The 18,794-nt window shown below is 34.8% G+C and overlaps 2 protein-coding genes across 8 annotated transcripts in view; one reads left to right on the top strand and one right to left on the bottom strand.

Moving 5' to 3' along the window:
• Positions 1 to 2,207, bottom strand: part of LOC110445139 (tetratricopeptide repeat protein 33-like) — a 9,698-nt gene extending 7,491 nt beyond the window's left edge. For 2 of the 7 annotated variants that reach the window (XM_021489560.1, XM_021489566.1), the window contains exon 1: positions 1,981 to 2,139. In XM_021489560.1, the coding sequence (XP_021345235.1) occupies positions 1,981 to 2,060 (80 nt within the window). In that variant the 5' untranslated portion in view covers positions 2,061 to 2,139. The other 5 variants (XM_021489561.1, XM_021489562.1, XM_021489563.1 and 2 more) reach the window with 5 other exon arrangements.
• Positions 2,208 to 2,240: 33 nt separating this feature from the next.
• LOC110445138 (ATP-dependent DNA helicase PIF1-like) lies at positions 2,241 to 12,484 on the top strand. The gene is made up of 11 exons (XM_021489558.1): positions 2,241 to 2,325; positions 3,960 to 4,688; positions 5,151 to 5,240; positions 5,448 to 5,601; positions 6,667 to 6,781; positions 7,882 to 7,988; positions 8,122 to 8,261; positions 9,385 to 9,491; positions 9,803 to 9,890; positions 11,184 to 11,329; positions 11,938 to 12,484. The coding sequence occupies exons 2-11, from the start codon at positions 3,977 to 3,979 to the stop codon at positions 12,151 to 12,153; spliced, it is 1,875 nt and encodes a 624-aa protein (XP_021345233.1). The 5' UTR covers positions 2,241 to 2,325; positions 3,960 to 3,976; the 3' UTR covers positions 12,154 to 12,484.
• Positions 12,485 to 18,794: the final 6,310 nt, after the last annotated feature.

Raw genomic sequence — 18,794 nt, 5'->3', positions numbered from 1 at the left:
GTAGCCCTTCACCCTAGCATGCTACTGACCAAATATCATCTCCCTGGGTAGTTTGGTTATTGAGAAGAAGTTGTTTAAAGTTTTTAACATATTTGACCCCCGTGACCTTGAAAATAGATGAAGGTCATTTATTTGAACAAACTTGGTAGCCCTTCATCCCAGTTTGCTTCTGGCCAAATATCATCACCCTAGGCCTTTCGGTTATTAAGAAGAAGTCGTTAAAAGTAAAATATTGACGCCGGACGGACAGACGGACGGACGGACGACGGACGCCGCACCACGGCATAAGCTCACTTGACACTTCGTGCCAGGTGAGCTAAAAATTGTTTATTTTCATTCTTTACTCCACAGAGCGTTACGACTTCACATTTATGAATTGGTGTAAGCATGTGATATGTACATGTGAGGCAGGCTAACACAAAAAACATCATTCAGTGTGCATTCCATGCGCTATACATATATATATATATATATATATGTCTTCTGGTCTCATGTCAGTTTCTTCCTGCGAGTCAATTTATGTCTTTGTATCAGAACCTTTATCTCTGAAGTACGTGTGAATACAATTATTGACATATTGTTGTCACACACGTGTACTAATAGATCATACTGGAGCATTTTAGCAAAGGTGTGTTGCAGTAGTTTACTTACATATACATGTATATGGTCATTAAAAATCAAACTAAAAACAACTGTGTCATTGGAAGACCAGACTCTGCCATGCTTTCTTGTCTTGAAATGCATATATTTTAGAACAAATTTTAATAATCATAGAATACATAACTATGCAGAGGGAAATTGCTAGTCAACTGAACAGCAAGGTTAATTAAGACAATGCAACTTTTTTAAGAGCAGACTCAATGTCTCATTCTGTATCCTTATACCCCGGATATAAACTTACCTGGTAGTGGCGCTGTAATTTAATTCACAAACATGGGCATTTGTTAAAAAAAAAGTAAATATATATAAAAACATAAAAAGGGAAAAGGTAGGCCTAAATCCTAAATTCGCAAGCCAACTCTTGTAGGATATCCATGAGGAAAGAATATCACGTGTTTGAAGTATAATAGAGCTTTTGGGGCGATATACATCATGTACAATGTATTACACACAAGATACAAGAAACATTATTTTTGTTGTAAATGTATACGTGTAACAAGAAACATTAGCTCTGAAGAGCTATTCTTACGACAGAACATATAAAAATATCACAGTATAGGCATAAAGTAACAAAACATGCATTAAGAAACAAAAGCAAAACAAATTGAAATAAAAGTATAAGAAAAACAAGCTCATAAAAACACACACACAAAAATAAGACCTTATTTAACTAAAATCAGATATTCATCAAAAACATGACACTATGAGTTTATATTGATTAAGATATTGGAATATGACGGAGTAAAAAAAAAGTTCAGTTACAATTTCTAAATAATGATCAAAAATTTAAATATTTGTGAATTACAATTGAGTCTGTTAAGATCCTGATTTCTTATGTGAAAGAGGACAGGTGATCGGGAATCCCCTACCTACCAGGTCCTCTGGCCATAGAAGAGAGCAAAAAAATCAAATAAGTTAAAACTAGAATGTAGCAAAATATAACACAAAAATATAAACAAGGCAGTGCGTATCAAAGCACCTCATGACAGCACATAGTCCGAATTATTCTGACGTTTTATCGACTTTTTTTATATCGGTCTGTCGTCGATTAACGACGATAATCGACGACAGACCGATATATAAAAGTCGATCGCGATAAAACGTTAGAATAATTCGGACTACTCAGCACATATCATCAGAGGACAAAAGGCTGATAAAAACAAACAATGAACTTAAACAGAAAAAATTTAAAGCACATTTAAACATAACAAAAAAAACAGTGGACAGGACAAGTCATTCAGCATTTACATGTAGCCTTTGGGGCAAAACGGTTTGAGGCGAGAAGAAAACTTCGGTTGTCAAACTTGGGGCGAAATGTACCGTAAACTGGGCCGATGTGAACAAAAAGGAGCGAAATGGTATGGGTCGAGGGTTTTTTGGGCCAATCGCCTGTGATTCATCCCAACTTGTGAAAGGTAAAGTCTGTACCGTTACCAGTCCATTTTAGAAAAGAAGAACCCCAAATTCTATGTTTATCAAAACTACCTTAGGATATTTTTAGCAATCGGAAGCCATGACAGTCTCTTAAATGTACCACTGATTCTCATTGGCTAAAACATGTTACGACGGTTTTCAATGGTCCATATGTAGAAGAGCCTCGTAATCGATCTGGCACTAATTTTAAAGATGACAATTCGCATCAGCTGATTGCAAGGTTTGAAACAGGTACCCCGGTTTATAAATTTGCTTCAATGAGCATTTGTCTGACAAGAGTCTGACGTATACTTCAATTATTGTGTCACAACTAAACTAGAAGGCAGCAAATGTACGTCAATACGCATTAATTATTGTTTATCACGATCGGGTGACCGGTGTACTGTAACTGTCAGGATTATTGTTTACATTTGACTTTGATCACAACACAGCGGCTCGTTACAAATGTCTAATACACATATGCTTTATTGATATGGGACACAGCACACCTAAAAATACATGCGAATATGTGTGCTGTATAGCGTATTAGACATTTGTAACGAACCCCTGTGATCACAGAGGGGGACGGGTATTCAAATTTGCGTATAATACGAAAACTCACCTATTATTTATATACGCCAGTTAGAGTATGGGTTTGTTACTAAAAATAACCCAAATCGCTTTAAGAGTAACTTTTGCAAGATATTATTCAAAATCGCATTAATTTACGACAAGGTAAATCATATTTTGCTACAAGATGTTTACTGAAAGCGTTGGCTACTTATAAGAAACTTGATGTAACTTTACCGGAAATATTGCATCTATTTTTGGTACTTTCCCACATGCAAATAAAGTTTATTTTTGTATTTGTATTATGTTTCATGACTGAATAATGCGACTTGGACAAACAATTTGAAAAAGTTAAGATTAAAGTGATTTTGGCTATTTTTAGTAACAAATCCATACCCCTATTGGTGTATAATAAGCGCGTTTGCGTATTATACGCAAGTTAGAGGTTTTCCCCGACCTGATTATTACGTTACTATTAGGACTGTCGTCAAATCATTGATAAAATTCCAGAAGCCTGTTTATTGATATACAAGAGTCTGACATCTAATCAATACAATTAAATACAATCGGTATATAAAAATACCACTAATGCTATAAAAAGTGTTTTTTTATGTACAGATTGTTATAATTATATGGATTAAACGTCATATAATAGTCTCAGCAGATGGATGGCATGAAATGTAACTAAAGAGAAATCCACTCTTCAATTTCATAATTACCGTACAACATACTAGGCCTATATCTGCTGTAATTTATAATTTCAAACATGTATTCATGATCAGTGTTCCCAGAATTGAAGCCCCAAATGAGGGTTTATCACCAAAATAATAGGTGCTAAATTGTACCCAAACTTTCGAGACTTTTCCTACATTGTATTTTAAATCGAGGTAAGGGGATATGAAACTCTGAAAGTCTGTCAAATTAACCCAAAAATCTAAAATTAAAAAAACAAACGGTAGAAATACTGGTATTTATGATACATTATTATAACACGGAATTATAGAGTATGTGATTATACTAAAGGGTACGCGGAAAGAAACCAAAAAACATGGCAAGGCCCTTGCTGACCTCTCTGTGTTTTAGTTGTTTTAGTATTATCTTTTTTTTTATATTTGTATTTTTCTACATAAAGAATAATAAAAAGGTTAAAAATGTTTTTAGTTAGTGGCTAAAATACTGTAAAGTGATAAAAGAGAAAATAAACTTATTAATATTTATTGTTACATGTATAAGTTTTGATAAAATTTCAAACACATCAGAATTAAATTATAACATTATCATTTGATTTATTCTTTCCCCTCTGCTGTCAAATATAGCTGTACAACAATACAAGATGGAGCTAAACACGCTGTTGTGTACATTGTGGATGGAGACTATTGGATCAGCAGGTGACATACAGAAACGTACTCAGCATAAAAACATTGCTCTAACACTTGGCAGGAATGAATTCAGAGATGTTGTACTGAAACTTGAATTCCCTAAACGAGACATGAAGTTTGCATTGAAAGAATTAACAATCTTCAAGAAGTTTGTCAAAGAGGGTAAAGCAACCATTAAAATTCCTGACAGGAACATACAATTTTTGCTATCAAATTGTCCGCCAGATAAACTCATTATGTTTCTCAAAACCATGCACACCAAACTTGAATGTCATAAACAAAAACCACCTGTTCATGATCGGAAGCGTTTGTTGTCAGATAGGCCAAAAACATTTGAGGACATAAGTCCACTTACTCTGAAAGACCTTCAGACAGTTCATGAAATGAGAGCGAAAAATGTTGAAAACAAATCGGACATGTTCACACCAAAGGGAAAAGGGAAGCGAAAAAGAGAAAATGATGAAAAAGAAAATGTTCTACCCCAGGGCGTGAAAATGGCTCGTAAACTCGTGTCCACCAGCTGTAGCCCTTTTAAACCTGTGCTGAACCCAGTCAAGCTGAACAAGGGACAAACGTCTGTACTGGATGCCATCATCAGTAGGAAGAATGTGTTCTTTACAGGCAGTGCTGGGACAGGCAAATCCTTCCTACTGCGGAGAATTATTGGTAATATTATAATCATCCACCGTTGTATAACTTATATCAACATGTCATTGTGAAAGATTTTATATAAACAATAAGGTATTTGTATCTTTGTACTCGTGCATGTGTTTTGTATACATATAGTTTAATAAAAAACAAACTACTCTCTTTTTATAAATACACTTTCATTATGTTGATGTTACCTTGAAGTTTCAAACATAGTGAGGTTGATTTTTTAAAATTTAACTTAAATTCAGTGGGATAGCTTCATAAACACATGTAAGTGTAATGTTTATAAAAACTTATCTAAGCATTAATTAATACCAGTATATATTTTTCATACAATTTAATTTTCTTGAATCCACTGATACCAAATACTAGGTTAATGTTAAAGAATGCTTTAAATTTATTCCATATCAATGGATCGTATGCTTTAATTAGATTTACATTAACTATATTCAAAAATGTCTTTAATTTCATGGACAGGTGCTTTGCCACCCCAACACACTTATGCAACAGCCAGTACAGGTGTAGCCGCTTGCCACATAGGGGGAATAACTCTGCATTCCTTTGCAGGTAAGAAGTTGAACATTTGACCTGAATGTTGTTACGACAATGTCATACTATAAGTTCCTGAAACTATGAAAGTGACTAAATACCCAGCAACTGACAAGATAGTTGGATGGACATGTTCAAAGTAAAATTTTAGTTCTTCTCATTTCTCTACATTCCAAATCTGATTTATTTTGATAATTAGCTGTATGACCCTGTGTTAACCTACAGGTATAGGCTCCGGCCGTGCAGATCTTCAGCAGTGCGTGGAGCTGGCTTCACGGCCACTTGTCATACAGCAATGGAAGAAATGTCAACATCTCATCATTGACGAAATATCCATGGTGGAGGGTGACTTCTTTGATAAATTGGAAACCGTAGCAAGGTCTGTTTGCTATGGTCATGGTGAAAATTAGGTCAAGAATTATGTAGATTAAAATTGTTGATAATCAAATGCAATCAGTCAGGATTGAACCTATCTGGACAATCTCCCTTGCCTGATTGAAAGATATGCATGTCTGGAAAAATTGATAGTTGATACACTTTCTTTAGAAATATGTATTACCTACGTGTTGTAATTAACATCTCATAATATCTATGTTTGAGATATACATGTATAACAATATATAAGCTGCATCATGTCTAGAAGTGAGTTTTGAATACAACTAGTCTATTGGGGTAGTGCTACTTAGTATTATATGATTTGTATGTGTTCTTGTGACAGGTAGATACTAGATATGGTTTGTATGTGTTCTTGTGACAGGTAGATACTAGATACTGTGTATATGTGTTCTTGTGACAGGTAGATATATATACTAGATAATGTTTGTATGTGTTCTTGTGACAGGTATATACTAGATATGGTTTGTATGTGTTCTTGTGACAGGTATAAACTAGATATGGTTTGTATGTGTTCCTGTGACAGGTAGATATAGATATGGTTTGTATGTGTTCTTGTGACAGGTAGATACTAGATATGGTTTGTATGTGTTCTTGTGATAGGTATGTACTAGATATGGTTTGTATGTGTTCCTGTGACAAGTATATACTAGATATGGTTTTTATGTGTTGTTGTGACAGGTAGATACTAGATATGGTTTGTATGTGTTCTTGTGACAGGTAGATACTAGATATGGTTTTCGTTTGTTCTTGTGAATCATAGATGCTAGATACGATACTAAGTAGTTTCCAATTTTTACTCATCCATGTGCAAATTTTACAAAGCCATTTGTATTCAACACGATAAGCAATACCAAATTTTGACTAGTCATTCTGGTTAGCGGTTTTTAAAACCACTAGTCCAGCTGGAGATTTCACTAGTCTATGACTATCGGGCTACCCTTACTTTCTAGCATCTGGAAAATTTGGCACCATCATGCACATCAGGGGGTCCTATTTTTGCATACAAAAGTTGTTTCACATGCATATCCTCATGGTTTATTTTTGACAGAGTAGTAAAGCAGAATGATCTTCCCTTTGGAGGAATACAGCTGATTCTATGTGGCGATTTTCTACAGTTGCCACCTGTTACCAAGGGCTCAGATAAAAGGAAGTTTTGTTTCCAGGTAATTTTTCATGCAGACAGGTTTTAATGTGGGGGTTTATTAGACTCATTTGCATCATTATCCAAGGTGCCATGGGTGACCAACTCATGTTTATCATTATCCTATAGACAGGTATCATGGGTGACAGACTCACTTTCATCATTATCCTATAGACAGGTATCATGGGTGACAGACTCACTTTTATCATTATCCTATAGACAGGTATCATTGGTGACCAACTCATGTTTATCATTATCCTATAGACAGGTATCATGGGTGACAGACTCACTTTTATCATTATCCTATAGACAGGTATCATTGGCGACAGACTCACTTTCATCATTACCCTATAGACAGGTATCATGGGTGACAGACCCACTTTCATCATTATCCTATAGACAGGTATCATGGGTGACAGACTCACTTTCATCATTATCCTATAGACAGGTATCATGGGTGACAGACTCACTTTCATCATTATCCTATAGACAGGTACTGTGAGTAACAGACTCAATTTCATCATTATCATAGTATAGACAGGTGTCATTGGTGACAGAGTCACTTTCATCATTACCCTATAGACAGGTACTGTGAGTAACAGACTCAATTTCATCATTACCCTATAGACAGGTACTGTGAGTAACAGAATCACTTTCATCATTATCATAGTATAGACAGGTGTCATTGGTGACAGACTCACTTTCATCATTATCCTATAGCCTTGTTGCCATCTTCAGGCGGTAAGTTTTAATGTCTATCTCACAACATTATGATGTAAAATAGTCAATAGTATCAGGGGAGGTAAAGACATTATCAATGTTCTAGGTGTAAGGACACTAAATTATTATTGTAAAACACATAATAGGTTACACACACACAAATATTAGTACTTTAAGTACTTTAAAAATAGAAATTTTCACATGTGGAAGTGTTTGCTGAAGTCTAAGCTGATCTCGATTTGGATATTTTTACCTGAACGTGGTTTGGATAATGTCATATTGGCAATTGCTGTAAAACATATCATCTGTAAATAAATATTCACATGTTGATATCTGCATGCTTACTTACTCAATGTGTAAAACACATTTATGGGACGGTTACCTTGACAACATTTGTTACAGGCAAAGACATGGCCAAAGTGTGTCCAGTTGAACATGGAGCTGACAGAGGTGAAAAGACAATCAGACAACCACTTCATCAACATCCTACAGAACGTCAGACTCGGCAGGTAAGTCTCTTATTGAGGCTTGTGATGATGTTTCTTAAATAGCTACAAATTTGCTTTTAATTCACGTTCTAGTTTTTTTTTAACAAAGCGAATGTGTGCAATGTTTATACAGTTCAATGTATATTTGATACAGATGTCCTGACATTGTTGAAACAACACTTCGAGCAACAGCGAAACATAACATTCAGAAGGATGGTATCCTAGCAACACGACTTTGTACACACAAGGAGGATGTGGACCAGATCAACAAGTACCAGATGGAGAAGCTCAATGGTGGGGTTTGTGGGTTGTAACGATTAGTGAGGGCCGATAATTGCTTATAATCAAATATCGATCAGTTTGCCCTTTCTGATTCTGATTATTGATTACAATTTCCTTAATCAGTGTAATCTGTGATCATTGAAATCAAAGTGTCAAATTTATACAATGTAAAATATGCATTGAAAGTCATTATATTCTTATGATTTTTACTATATGATTGACAAAATTGCATAAAAATCTTTTCATTATAAAAGATCGAAACTTAATGTCTAGTCAGTGGTTGGATGGCTCAGTGGTTAACACACCATCGCCTTTCACCAAGGCGGCAGGGATGCAATTCCCTGAAGCAGTTTTGAATCAATGACACATCAACCTAATCGTTGTTACTATTATTCAGCATAATAAAATATTTATTTCCCTTCTGGTTTGGAAACTACATTATTTGTTTTTCCTCGATTAATCATGTTTCACTCAGGTTTCATCCTCTTTACACATGATTAATATCAGAGAAACAAATAATCGTGTTTCCCTACCACAGGGGGAATAAATGTAAAATTAAAACTGCAAATCTCTGTCATCAAACTTCATATATGGAAATATCTTGAGGAGTGCTTCATCATGATATCCAATGTAGGTCAGTGAAACCCTAATGGTTTCTTCACTGACCTCGGATAATTTTGTGTTTTATTTAATTCATTTTTTTGGAATTTGGGTTTAGCTCCCTTTCCAGCAAAGCAAGACCAGGGACATGTGTATATTTTCAGGAATGTTTTGGTAAATTCTGCACTGTGTGCTCTAGATACAACCTGACTTACTTTGACTTTTTTTTTATAAATGCATCCATTTCATACCAAATGATTGAGAACAATTTCACTATGTATCCATGTGTTGTTTTTAATTTTATTTACCAAAATGTTAAACATTTGCAAGGTAACTGTGGCCTGTTTTTTGAATTGTTGTACCAGGTACAAAATTTACATGCAAAATTTGTGAAATTAAATCTGTTGTAAAATTTAGAAACAGAACAAATGTACCTGATTAATTTACAAACCAGGGGTTTCTTGTCAAGATAATACCTGTCATCAGAGTATTGGGGAAAATTGAGGAAATGATTAAGTTTGGTTTTGTTTTCCAGCCACGTCGAAGGTATTTTTATCTACAGACAATGACACATCCTACGCCAAACAAATAGACAGCCTGTGTCCTGTCCCGCACAAACTGGAGCTCAGGGTGGGCACACAGGTATCACCTTTTGGCTTTGCAAAACCATTATTTTAAATTTTAATCTCTTCTGGTATAAACAAAAAATAATCTTTCATCTTTGAACTCTGTTAGACACTACCCGGTACTGGTTCTTCGAATTCCAATCTAACAAAGAATTAATTGTCGGACATAGAATTGCAATAGTTTCCAATAAATTGCAGCCTTAATGTAAGAATATTTCTTCAGGATAAGTTTTTGGGTCAATTTTTTCTTGTTTTTGTCAACACAATTATCGTTGATAACTTAACAGTGTTATTGCTATTTTTGCCAATTCTCCCATTTCGACACAGGTGATGCTAGCCAAGAATCTGGAGGTACATCGAGGCCTAGTCAATGGAGCCAGAGGGCTGGTCACTGGTTTTGAGAAGGGAGGCGAAGGTAATTCATATACAAGGGATATGCTTTGTGCCTTGATATATGCATATGATATTTATGGTTTCTGGAGAAAACATAGAATACCCCTTGTATTTGTATATCAGGTATATATAAGATTTTCTGTTTCTACAGAGGGTAGTCCCACCATGTTACTGGCCAACTATCATTACCCTAGGCCTCTTGGTTATTCAGAAGAAGATGTTTAAAGATTTTAACATATTTGAACCTCGTGACCTTGAAAATAGATGAAGGTCTTTTATTTGAACAAACTTGGTAGCCCTTCATCCCAGCATGCTTCTGGTCAAATATCATCACCCTAGGCATTTGGTTACTGAGAAGAAGTTGTTTAAAGTAAAAAGTTGACGCCGGACGGACGGACAACGGACTCCGCACCATGCCATATGCTCACTTGGCCCTTCGGTGAGCTGAAAAATGACCAATTAGGCGGCCATTTTGAATATCTCAAAAATGTATATTTCTTGCGCTGAATGCAATGCTAAAATTCCACCTTTTTTGACATATCTATCACTAAAAGTGTCATTGTATCACCATTTTTAATTATAATAAGTTCACTTTTGCTGTGCAAGTTTTAAATGTTCAATATTATGAAAGTGTAAAATTGTACAATATTGGTATTACTGATTTATGTCTTCTGAAGCACTGTTGGTGTTTTATACCGCAAAAGGTGAAAAAGTAACCAAAAAAAATATAGCAAAAATATAAGCACACAGAACCCCCACACACACACATTTTTTTTTACTGTTTTAGGAAGATAAATACATTTTTCTTTTGATCCATTGAATATAAAGTAAAAGTTTAATACCAAAACTTTTTTATATCAATCCTAGTTACATCTGCAAAAAAAATAAAGAATATTTTTGCACTTAAAAATGGGAGTAGGGGTAACATAAAGTGCGTTTTAGAGATAAAAATATAGATTAAAGTAATTTTTCTAACATAATTTAGAAGAAATAAAAATTTATCAATTGTGCAAACATTCGGAAATTTCTGATGGCACACTTGAAAGGTATTGTATGAATTTGGTCTTCATACGGTCAAAATGATCAATTTTACCCAAAGTCGCACACAGACATACAATTTTCTTTGTATTTTCTCATATTCTCCTTTTTCCAAAATTCCATATAAGACAAAAATAGGAGTACATGTACATCCTTAATTTGTGACCTATATTATCTCAAAATTGTTATAACAATAACTGTTTGAAACTTAATTAGTATTTTATTGCATTGTGAGCTTAAGCATTTCTCGATTGCACTTGTACTTTCATATTAATAGGTTTACCAATCGTGAAATTTCTGTCTGGACTTGAGGAGGTCATCAAACCTGCACGGTGGACATTTAAAGCTGCAGGGGCAGTCTACCTGACACGGAGACAGATTCCCCTCAAACTGGCCTGGGCAATCTCCATACACAAGAGTCAGGTCAGTCTTAGCTCTCACAGATATTTGGATTGTGTTATCTGATACGTAGAAGTTCCCCAGCGAGTAATGATTGGTTATCATGTTTATCTAACTCAAGTTAGTTAATTTATACAATTTGAAGGTTATGAGAGTCACATGAACATGATAACCAATCATCACTTGCTGGGGAACTTCTACGTATCAAATTCACGAGTTTGGGGATCCTTTTTTCTCTCATAACATTCATATTTGATCTGGAAAACCACATGTTTCCCTTAGAAATGCATTATTTCTGTTTCCAATGGTCGTAAACAGTTGCCATGAATCATGACGTCACAATGATTGACAAAGCATTAAAATATGATATCATAATTGACAAAAAATGTTTACCAAGGCCAAGCAGATTTATCCAATGAATTGTGAGTGAGAAAACCTGTAGAAGTTGATACAACATCACACATATAGCACTCAAATACTGATGTTTTTGTAAACAATTATTAAGATATTTTTTTTTGGACGATCATAACAATCTTTTGAACTACTTGGCACCTGAAGGAAGGATTTCATTTTCCTTTAAATTTGGATTTGAAATTTATATCTCTAAGATATGTTTGTGATTTATTTAACAGGGGATGACATTGGACTGTGTGGAGATCACAGTCTCCAAGGTGTTTGAATCAGGCCAGGCCTATGTAGCGTTGTCACGTGCCAAGAGTCTGGAGGGACTGCGAGTGCTGGACTTTGACAGAGGATGTGTGCGTGCAAACCCCGATGTACTCAAGTTCTATCACAAACTAGACTTAACTCGCAGGATGTTACAAACCAACATAGAGGAGTATTCTTGATATTCATGATGTCTAGGGAGAAATATCAGAGATGGAAGTTGTACTTGATATTTGTGATGTCTAGGGAGAAAACTCAAAGATGGACGTTGTACTTGATATTTGTGATGTCTAGGGAGAAATATCAAATATGAATGTTGTACTTGATAGTTGTGATGTCTAGAGAGAAATCTCAAAGATGAATGTCATACTTGATAGTTGTGATGTCTAGGGAGAAATATCAAAGAGGGACGTTGTACTTGATATTTGTGATGTCTAGGGAGCAATATCAAATATGAATGTTGTACTTGATAGTTGTGATGTCTAGAGAGAAATCTCAAAGATGAATGTCATACTTGATAATTGTGATGTCTAGGGAGAAATATCAAAGAGGGACGTTGTACTTGATATTTGTGATGTCTAGTGAGAAATATCAAATATGAATGTTGTACTTGATATTTGTGATGTCTAGGGAGAAATATCAAAGATGAATGTTGTACTTGATATTTGTGATTTCTAGGGAGAAATATAAAATATGAATGTTGTACTTGATATTTGTGATGTCTAGGGAGAAAAACTCAAAGATGGACGTTGTACTTGATATTTGTGATGTCTAGGGAGAAAACCTCAAAGATGGACGTTGTCCTTGATATTTGTGATGTCTAGGGAGCAATATCAAATATGAATGTTGTACTTGATATTTGTGATGTCTAGGGAGAAATATCAAAGATGAATGTTGTACTTGATAGTTGTGATGTCTAGAGAGAAATCTCAAAGATGAATGTCATACTTGATATTTGTGATGTCTATGGAGAAATATCAAAGATGAATGTCATACTTGATATTTGTGATGTCTAGGCAGAAATATCAAATATGAATGTTGTACTTGATAATTGTGATTTCTAGGGAGAAATCTCAAAGATGAATGTCATACTTGATAGTTGTGATGTCTAGGGAGAAATATCAAAGATGAATATCATACTTGATATTTGTGATGTCTAGGGAGAAATATCAACGATGAATGTAGTATATGATATTTGTGATGTCTAGGGAGAAATATCAAAGATGAATGTTGTACTTGATATTTGTGATGTTTAGGGAGAAATATCAAAGATAAATGTTGTACTTGATATTTGTGATGTCTAGGGAGAAATATCAAAGATGGAACGTTGTACTTGATATTTGTGATGTCTAGGAAGAAATATCAAATATGAATGTTGTACTTGATATTCGTGATGTCTAGGGAGAAATCTCAAAGATGAATGTCATACTTGAAAGTTGTGATGTCTAGGGAGAAATATCAAATATGAATGTTGTACTTGATAATTGTGATTTCTAGGGAGAAATCTCAAAGATGAATGTCATACTTGATATCCGTGATGTCTAGGGAGAAATATCAAATATGAATGTTGTACTTGATAATTGTGATTTCTAGGGAGAAATCTCAAAGATGAATGTCATACTTGATATTTGTGATGTCTAGGGAGAAATATCAAAGATGAATGTTGTACTTGATAGTTGTTATGTCTAGGGAGAAATATCAAAGATGAATTTTGTACTTGATATTTGTGATTTCTAGGGAGAAATATCAAAGATGAATGTCATACTTGATATTTGTGATGTCTAGGCAGAAATATCAAATATGAATGTTGTACTTGATATTTGTGATATCTGGGGAGAATTTTATCAAAGATGAATGTAGTATATGATATTTGTGATATCTGGGGAAAAATATCAAATATGAATGTTGTACTTGATATTTGTGATGTCTAAGGAGAAATATCAAATATGAATGTTGTACTTGATATTTGTGATGTCTAGAGAGAAATATCAAATATGAATGTCATACTTGATATTTATGATGTCTAGGGAGAAATATCAAAGTACAAGGTTATACTCATTTTTTGATTGATTTGTGTTAGGTTGTTTAAGTTGACAGAGAAAAGTGCAATATATATAAATAACATCACATTTTAAGATGTTTTAGATGCATTCAGAAACCAGTATTTCCAGGGTTGCCAACCTCAAATGAGTCCAGTGTGGGAGATCTCCCTCCACTGGGTTTTCTGAAGTGTGAGACTTTTGACGGCGTCGCGGCGTAACGTCTTTTTCAGGTTTTGAGATAACATTTACCTATGTATCAAAATAATCCTGGCTTTCACCGACTACTGTAACATCTGCATTGTTGTTATTTTTACTTCAAGATCTTTGCAGGAAATAAAACCAAAACATTTTTTGCAGATATATATTAGATTTTTATTTATCACACAAACAACTTGACATCAGAAATGCAACACATTATAATCAACTGACTTTCTTGTAACAATTTCTTTCTTGGCTAGAACAGGTACCAGTCACTTTTTTGTTTTACTGTCAATATTGCTACTATGGCATGGGATGTTCCATGACCTGTCAAAAAAAATAACAGTTCATATTAAAAGCAAGAAATTTACCATAGTAGTAATATGAAAAGTTCATTAACATGATTTACCATAGTAGTAATATGAAAAGTTCATTAACATGAAAGATAAAAAAAAAATGTAATTTGACAGTGAAAAATATTTTCCAATTATTTCTGGCTACTACATTATCCAAAGCAACAAACAGACCCTGATCATTTACTTGTACCATGTCTGCAATATTCGATTCAATTTATTTGTTGCATGATTATGTATACCTACGTACTATGCCTATCCAACATGCCAAAGCACAAGAGATTGAAAAGTGTTTAGTTCTACAGGTCTTTGGTACTATTTCAGGTGTGTGTCTTAGAAATTTAATTGATGTCTCATTTAGGGTTATCAGACCAGTTGAATTTTAGAAACGGGTTACTCGAAAAATCTTTCAACTGAATAACCAGCTAATCAGTTCATTTGATAATTGAACAATAAACAACAAATGGCTTATTTTTACCAAAAGCATTCTTAAAAATATATTTTAATGCATATTTATTTGTATATACTAATGAGCATGATAGTTTACTCAAAGGTAGGTAATTATTTCATCCCCTACACAACACAGCATCTGTTAAAATGTACCTTTCCTTGGGTTCTACAGTTACTTTAGAAATGTTTGTTCTTCAGGTGACATGGCATATTGCTCATCTAAATTTTAATTGTGAGTTCTACCTCGCAAAGACTACATTTCACACCTTTGCCCCTTTGAAAAAATGTCCAGACATTAGTTTGCGCTAGAATCATATCTTTCCTATTGAGTGCAATAACGAATTTACAGCTGCCCATGGGCCAGTCACTGTTTTCAGGGGCATTTCTAGGATATTTGAAAGAGGGGGCGTAGAATCCCAAAAAAAATTGGACCTTTTTTCCCTAAAAAACATAAAATAATTGTGAAATGCACTAATGTAACGGTTCCTGACTTGGAGCATGTATATTTTATAGTTAAAGTGTCAGGGTTTGACATTTTTTATCGGTGTGTATTTTATTAATGAATATGATAAATTGCCATATTCAATACAATATTAGCAGATTACAAAAGTATTTTTGGGGGTTTTTTTGAAAGGGGGGGGGGGGGGGCGGCGTACGCCCATTACGCCCTCACCTGGACCCGCCCCTGGTTTTTACTGTATTTATAAGTGTTCACCTGCTCGTTGATGGTTTAAATGGCAGGTATAACTCAGGTCAACATGTAGTTTCCTATGGGGTAATGTCTGAGTAGTTATTTAATTTTGTAACTAGTATGGTCTTCCTACCAAGTAACTGGTTAACCGACTAACTGTCCACAACCATATCCTCAGTACTACTAAAACCCTGTCCTCAGTTTTACTAAAACTCTATTCTCAGTACCACTAAAACCCTGTTCTCAGTACCACTAAAACCCTGTTCTCAGTACCACTAAAACCCTGTTCTTAGTACTACTAAACCCTGTTCTCAGTACTACTAAAACCCTGTCCTCAATACTACTAAACCCTGTTCTCAGTACTACTAAAACCCTGTTCTCAGTACTACTAAAATCCTATTCTCAATACCACTAAAATCCTATTCTCAGTACTACTAAACCCTGTTCTCAGTACTGCTAAAACCCTGTCCTCAGTACTACTAAAACCCTGTTCTCAGTACCACTAAAACCCTGTTCTCAGTACTACTAAAACCCTGTCCTCAGTACTACTAAAACCCTGTCCTACTACAACCCTGTCCTCAGTACTACTAAATCCTGTTCTCAGTACTACTTAAACCCTGTTCTCAGTACCACTAAAACCCCGTTCTCAGTACTACTAAAACCCTGTTCTCAGTACCACTAAAACCCTGACCTCAGTACTACTAAACCCTGTTCTCAGTACTTCTAAACCCTGTTCTCAGTACTACTTAAATCCTGTTCTCAGTACCACTAAAACCCTGTTCTCAGTACTACTAAAAACCTGTTCCCAGTACCACTTAAACCCTGTTCTCAGTACTACTAAAACCCTGATCTCAGTACCACTAAAACCCTGTCCTCAGTTTTACTAAAACTCTATTCTCAGTACTACTAAAACCCTGTTCTCAGTACCACTAAAACCCTATTCTCAGTACTACTAAAACCCTGTTCTCAGTACCACTAAAACCCTGTTCTCAGTACTACTAAAACCGTATTCACAGTTATACTCATTTGGACAGGTTCAGAGACACCTTTTTGAAGTAAAATACTCAGTTCTAATCGTACATGTGATCCCATGTCTAGCGTCTGTGAAGAACGACAATCATGTTTTTTATGTATTAGTTAAGGAAAATAAGAAATGTTGTGATATAAACTGTAAATATTTCGTGGATATTTATGTTGTGATCCAATAGATCTCAAAATGTTTGGATAAAAACATAAAGATGTATATATGTGATATGATATTTTATCAGTATAAATGTGAATGTGAGCATCAAATTTAATAAAGATTAGATCAAATTCTTAATTTGCATATGTATGTTACATAAAGATTCCACAACTTTATCTAAAACATGAATAAACATGATAAACAATAGTCATGAATTGTGAAACTTCTTTCAAACACAGTTTTATGACATTGTTAGTGAGCACATCATCACTTTTTTATGACATTGTTAGTGAGCACAGCATCACTGTTTTATGACTTTTTAGTGAGCACAGCATCGCTGTTTTATGACTTGTTAGGGAGCACAGCATCACTGGTTTATGACATTGTTAGTGGGTACAGCATCACTGTTTTATGACATTGTTAGTGAGCACAGCATCACTGTTTTATGACATTGTTAGTGAGTACAGCATCACTGTTTTACAAACAATGCTGACAGGGGAATTTATTTAGGTGGTAAGATTACAAAAGGATATGAAAGAACATAGTTATATTTAAAACTCTTTACCCAAATTTTACTGCGTAATATTATTTGACTGCGGAAAAAATATTAAAAAAACATGTTTTCTCTTTATGTCATGTTCTGGTTAATATCATGTTTTCATCTGACAAATGAGAAATTATATTAAATAAAATCTACTGAACTCCAAATATTTTGGTATTGTTCAATCAAAATCAATTGTGAGTGTTTATATAGGCTATATAGCTAAACTCTCATAATAGTACTACCTCATAGATGAATGTAACAGAGGATCATAAAGTCAAACGGTGCCAGTCTACAAACCACCATGTTTTATAACTCAGTAGAGGAAGTGCCAGTCTACAAACCACCATGTTTTATAACTCAATAGAGGAAGTGCCAGTCTACAAACCACCATGTTTATAACTCAGTAGAGGAAGTGCCAGTCTAAAAACCACCATGTTTTATAACTCAGTAGAGGAAGTGCCAGTCTACAAACCACCATGTTTTATAACTCAGTAGAGGAAGTGCCAGTCTACAAACCACCATGCTTATAACTAAGTAGAGGAAGTGCCAGTTAATCGGTACTCGTGTTTAAGGATCCTCGTACTACTGCCAAAAAATGAAGCTATGTATTGAAAAATTCTTTTCCAGACATGACTGTAGTATTTATAAATCATTCTTGAAAAAAGACCATACTTTTCAGAACATAATAAAAATGAAAACATAATAAGATGAAATAAGCAAAAAATAATCAACAACAGTGTTCTGAGGGTAAAAATGCTACAGGTCCAGAACAGGATTTGAACCCTGGACCCTTTGGTTCAGGGACTTTTGCTCTAACCAACTGAGCTATCTAGACGGATGTACTTTATTGACCTTTTGATTCAGGGACTGTTGCTCTAACCAACTGAGCTACCTAGAGAGCAGTACTTTATTGACCCTTTGCTTCAGGGACTGTTGCTCTAAACAACTGAGCTACCTAGACAACAGTACTTAATTGACCCTTTGATTCAGGTACTGTTGCTCTAACCAACTTAGCTCTCTAGACAACAGTACTTTACTGACCCTTTGATTCAGGGACTGGTGCTCTAACCAACTAAGCTTTCTAGACAACAGTACTTTATTGACCCTTTGATTCAGGGACTGTTGCTCTAACCAACTAAGCTCTCTAGACAACAGTACTTTATTGACCCTTTGATTCCGGGACTGTTGCTCTAACCAACTGAGTTACCTAGACAACAGTACTTAATTGACCCTTTGGTTCAGGGACTGTTGCTCTAACCAACTGAGCTACCTAGACAACAGTACTTTATTGACCCTTTGATTCAGGGACTGTTGCTCTAACCAACTGAGCTACCTAGACAGCAGTACTTTATTGACCCTTTG

This window comes from Mizuhopecten yessoensis, unplaced genomic scaffold, assembly GCF_002113885.1.
Source record: "Mizuhopecten yessoensis strain PY_sf001 unplaced genomic scaffold, ASM211388v2 scaffold2091, whole genome shotgun sequence".
NCBI lineage: Eukaryota > Metazoa > Mollusca > Bivalvia > Pectinida > Pectinidae > Mizuhopecten > Mizuhopecten yessoensis.
The sequence above is the reverse complement of the archived record's forward strand: the minus strand, read 5'-3'. Positions and strand labels throughout refer to the sequence as shown.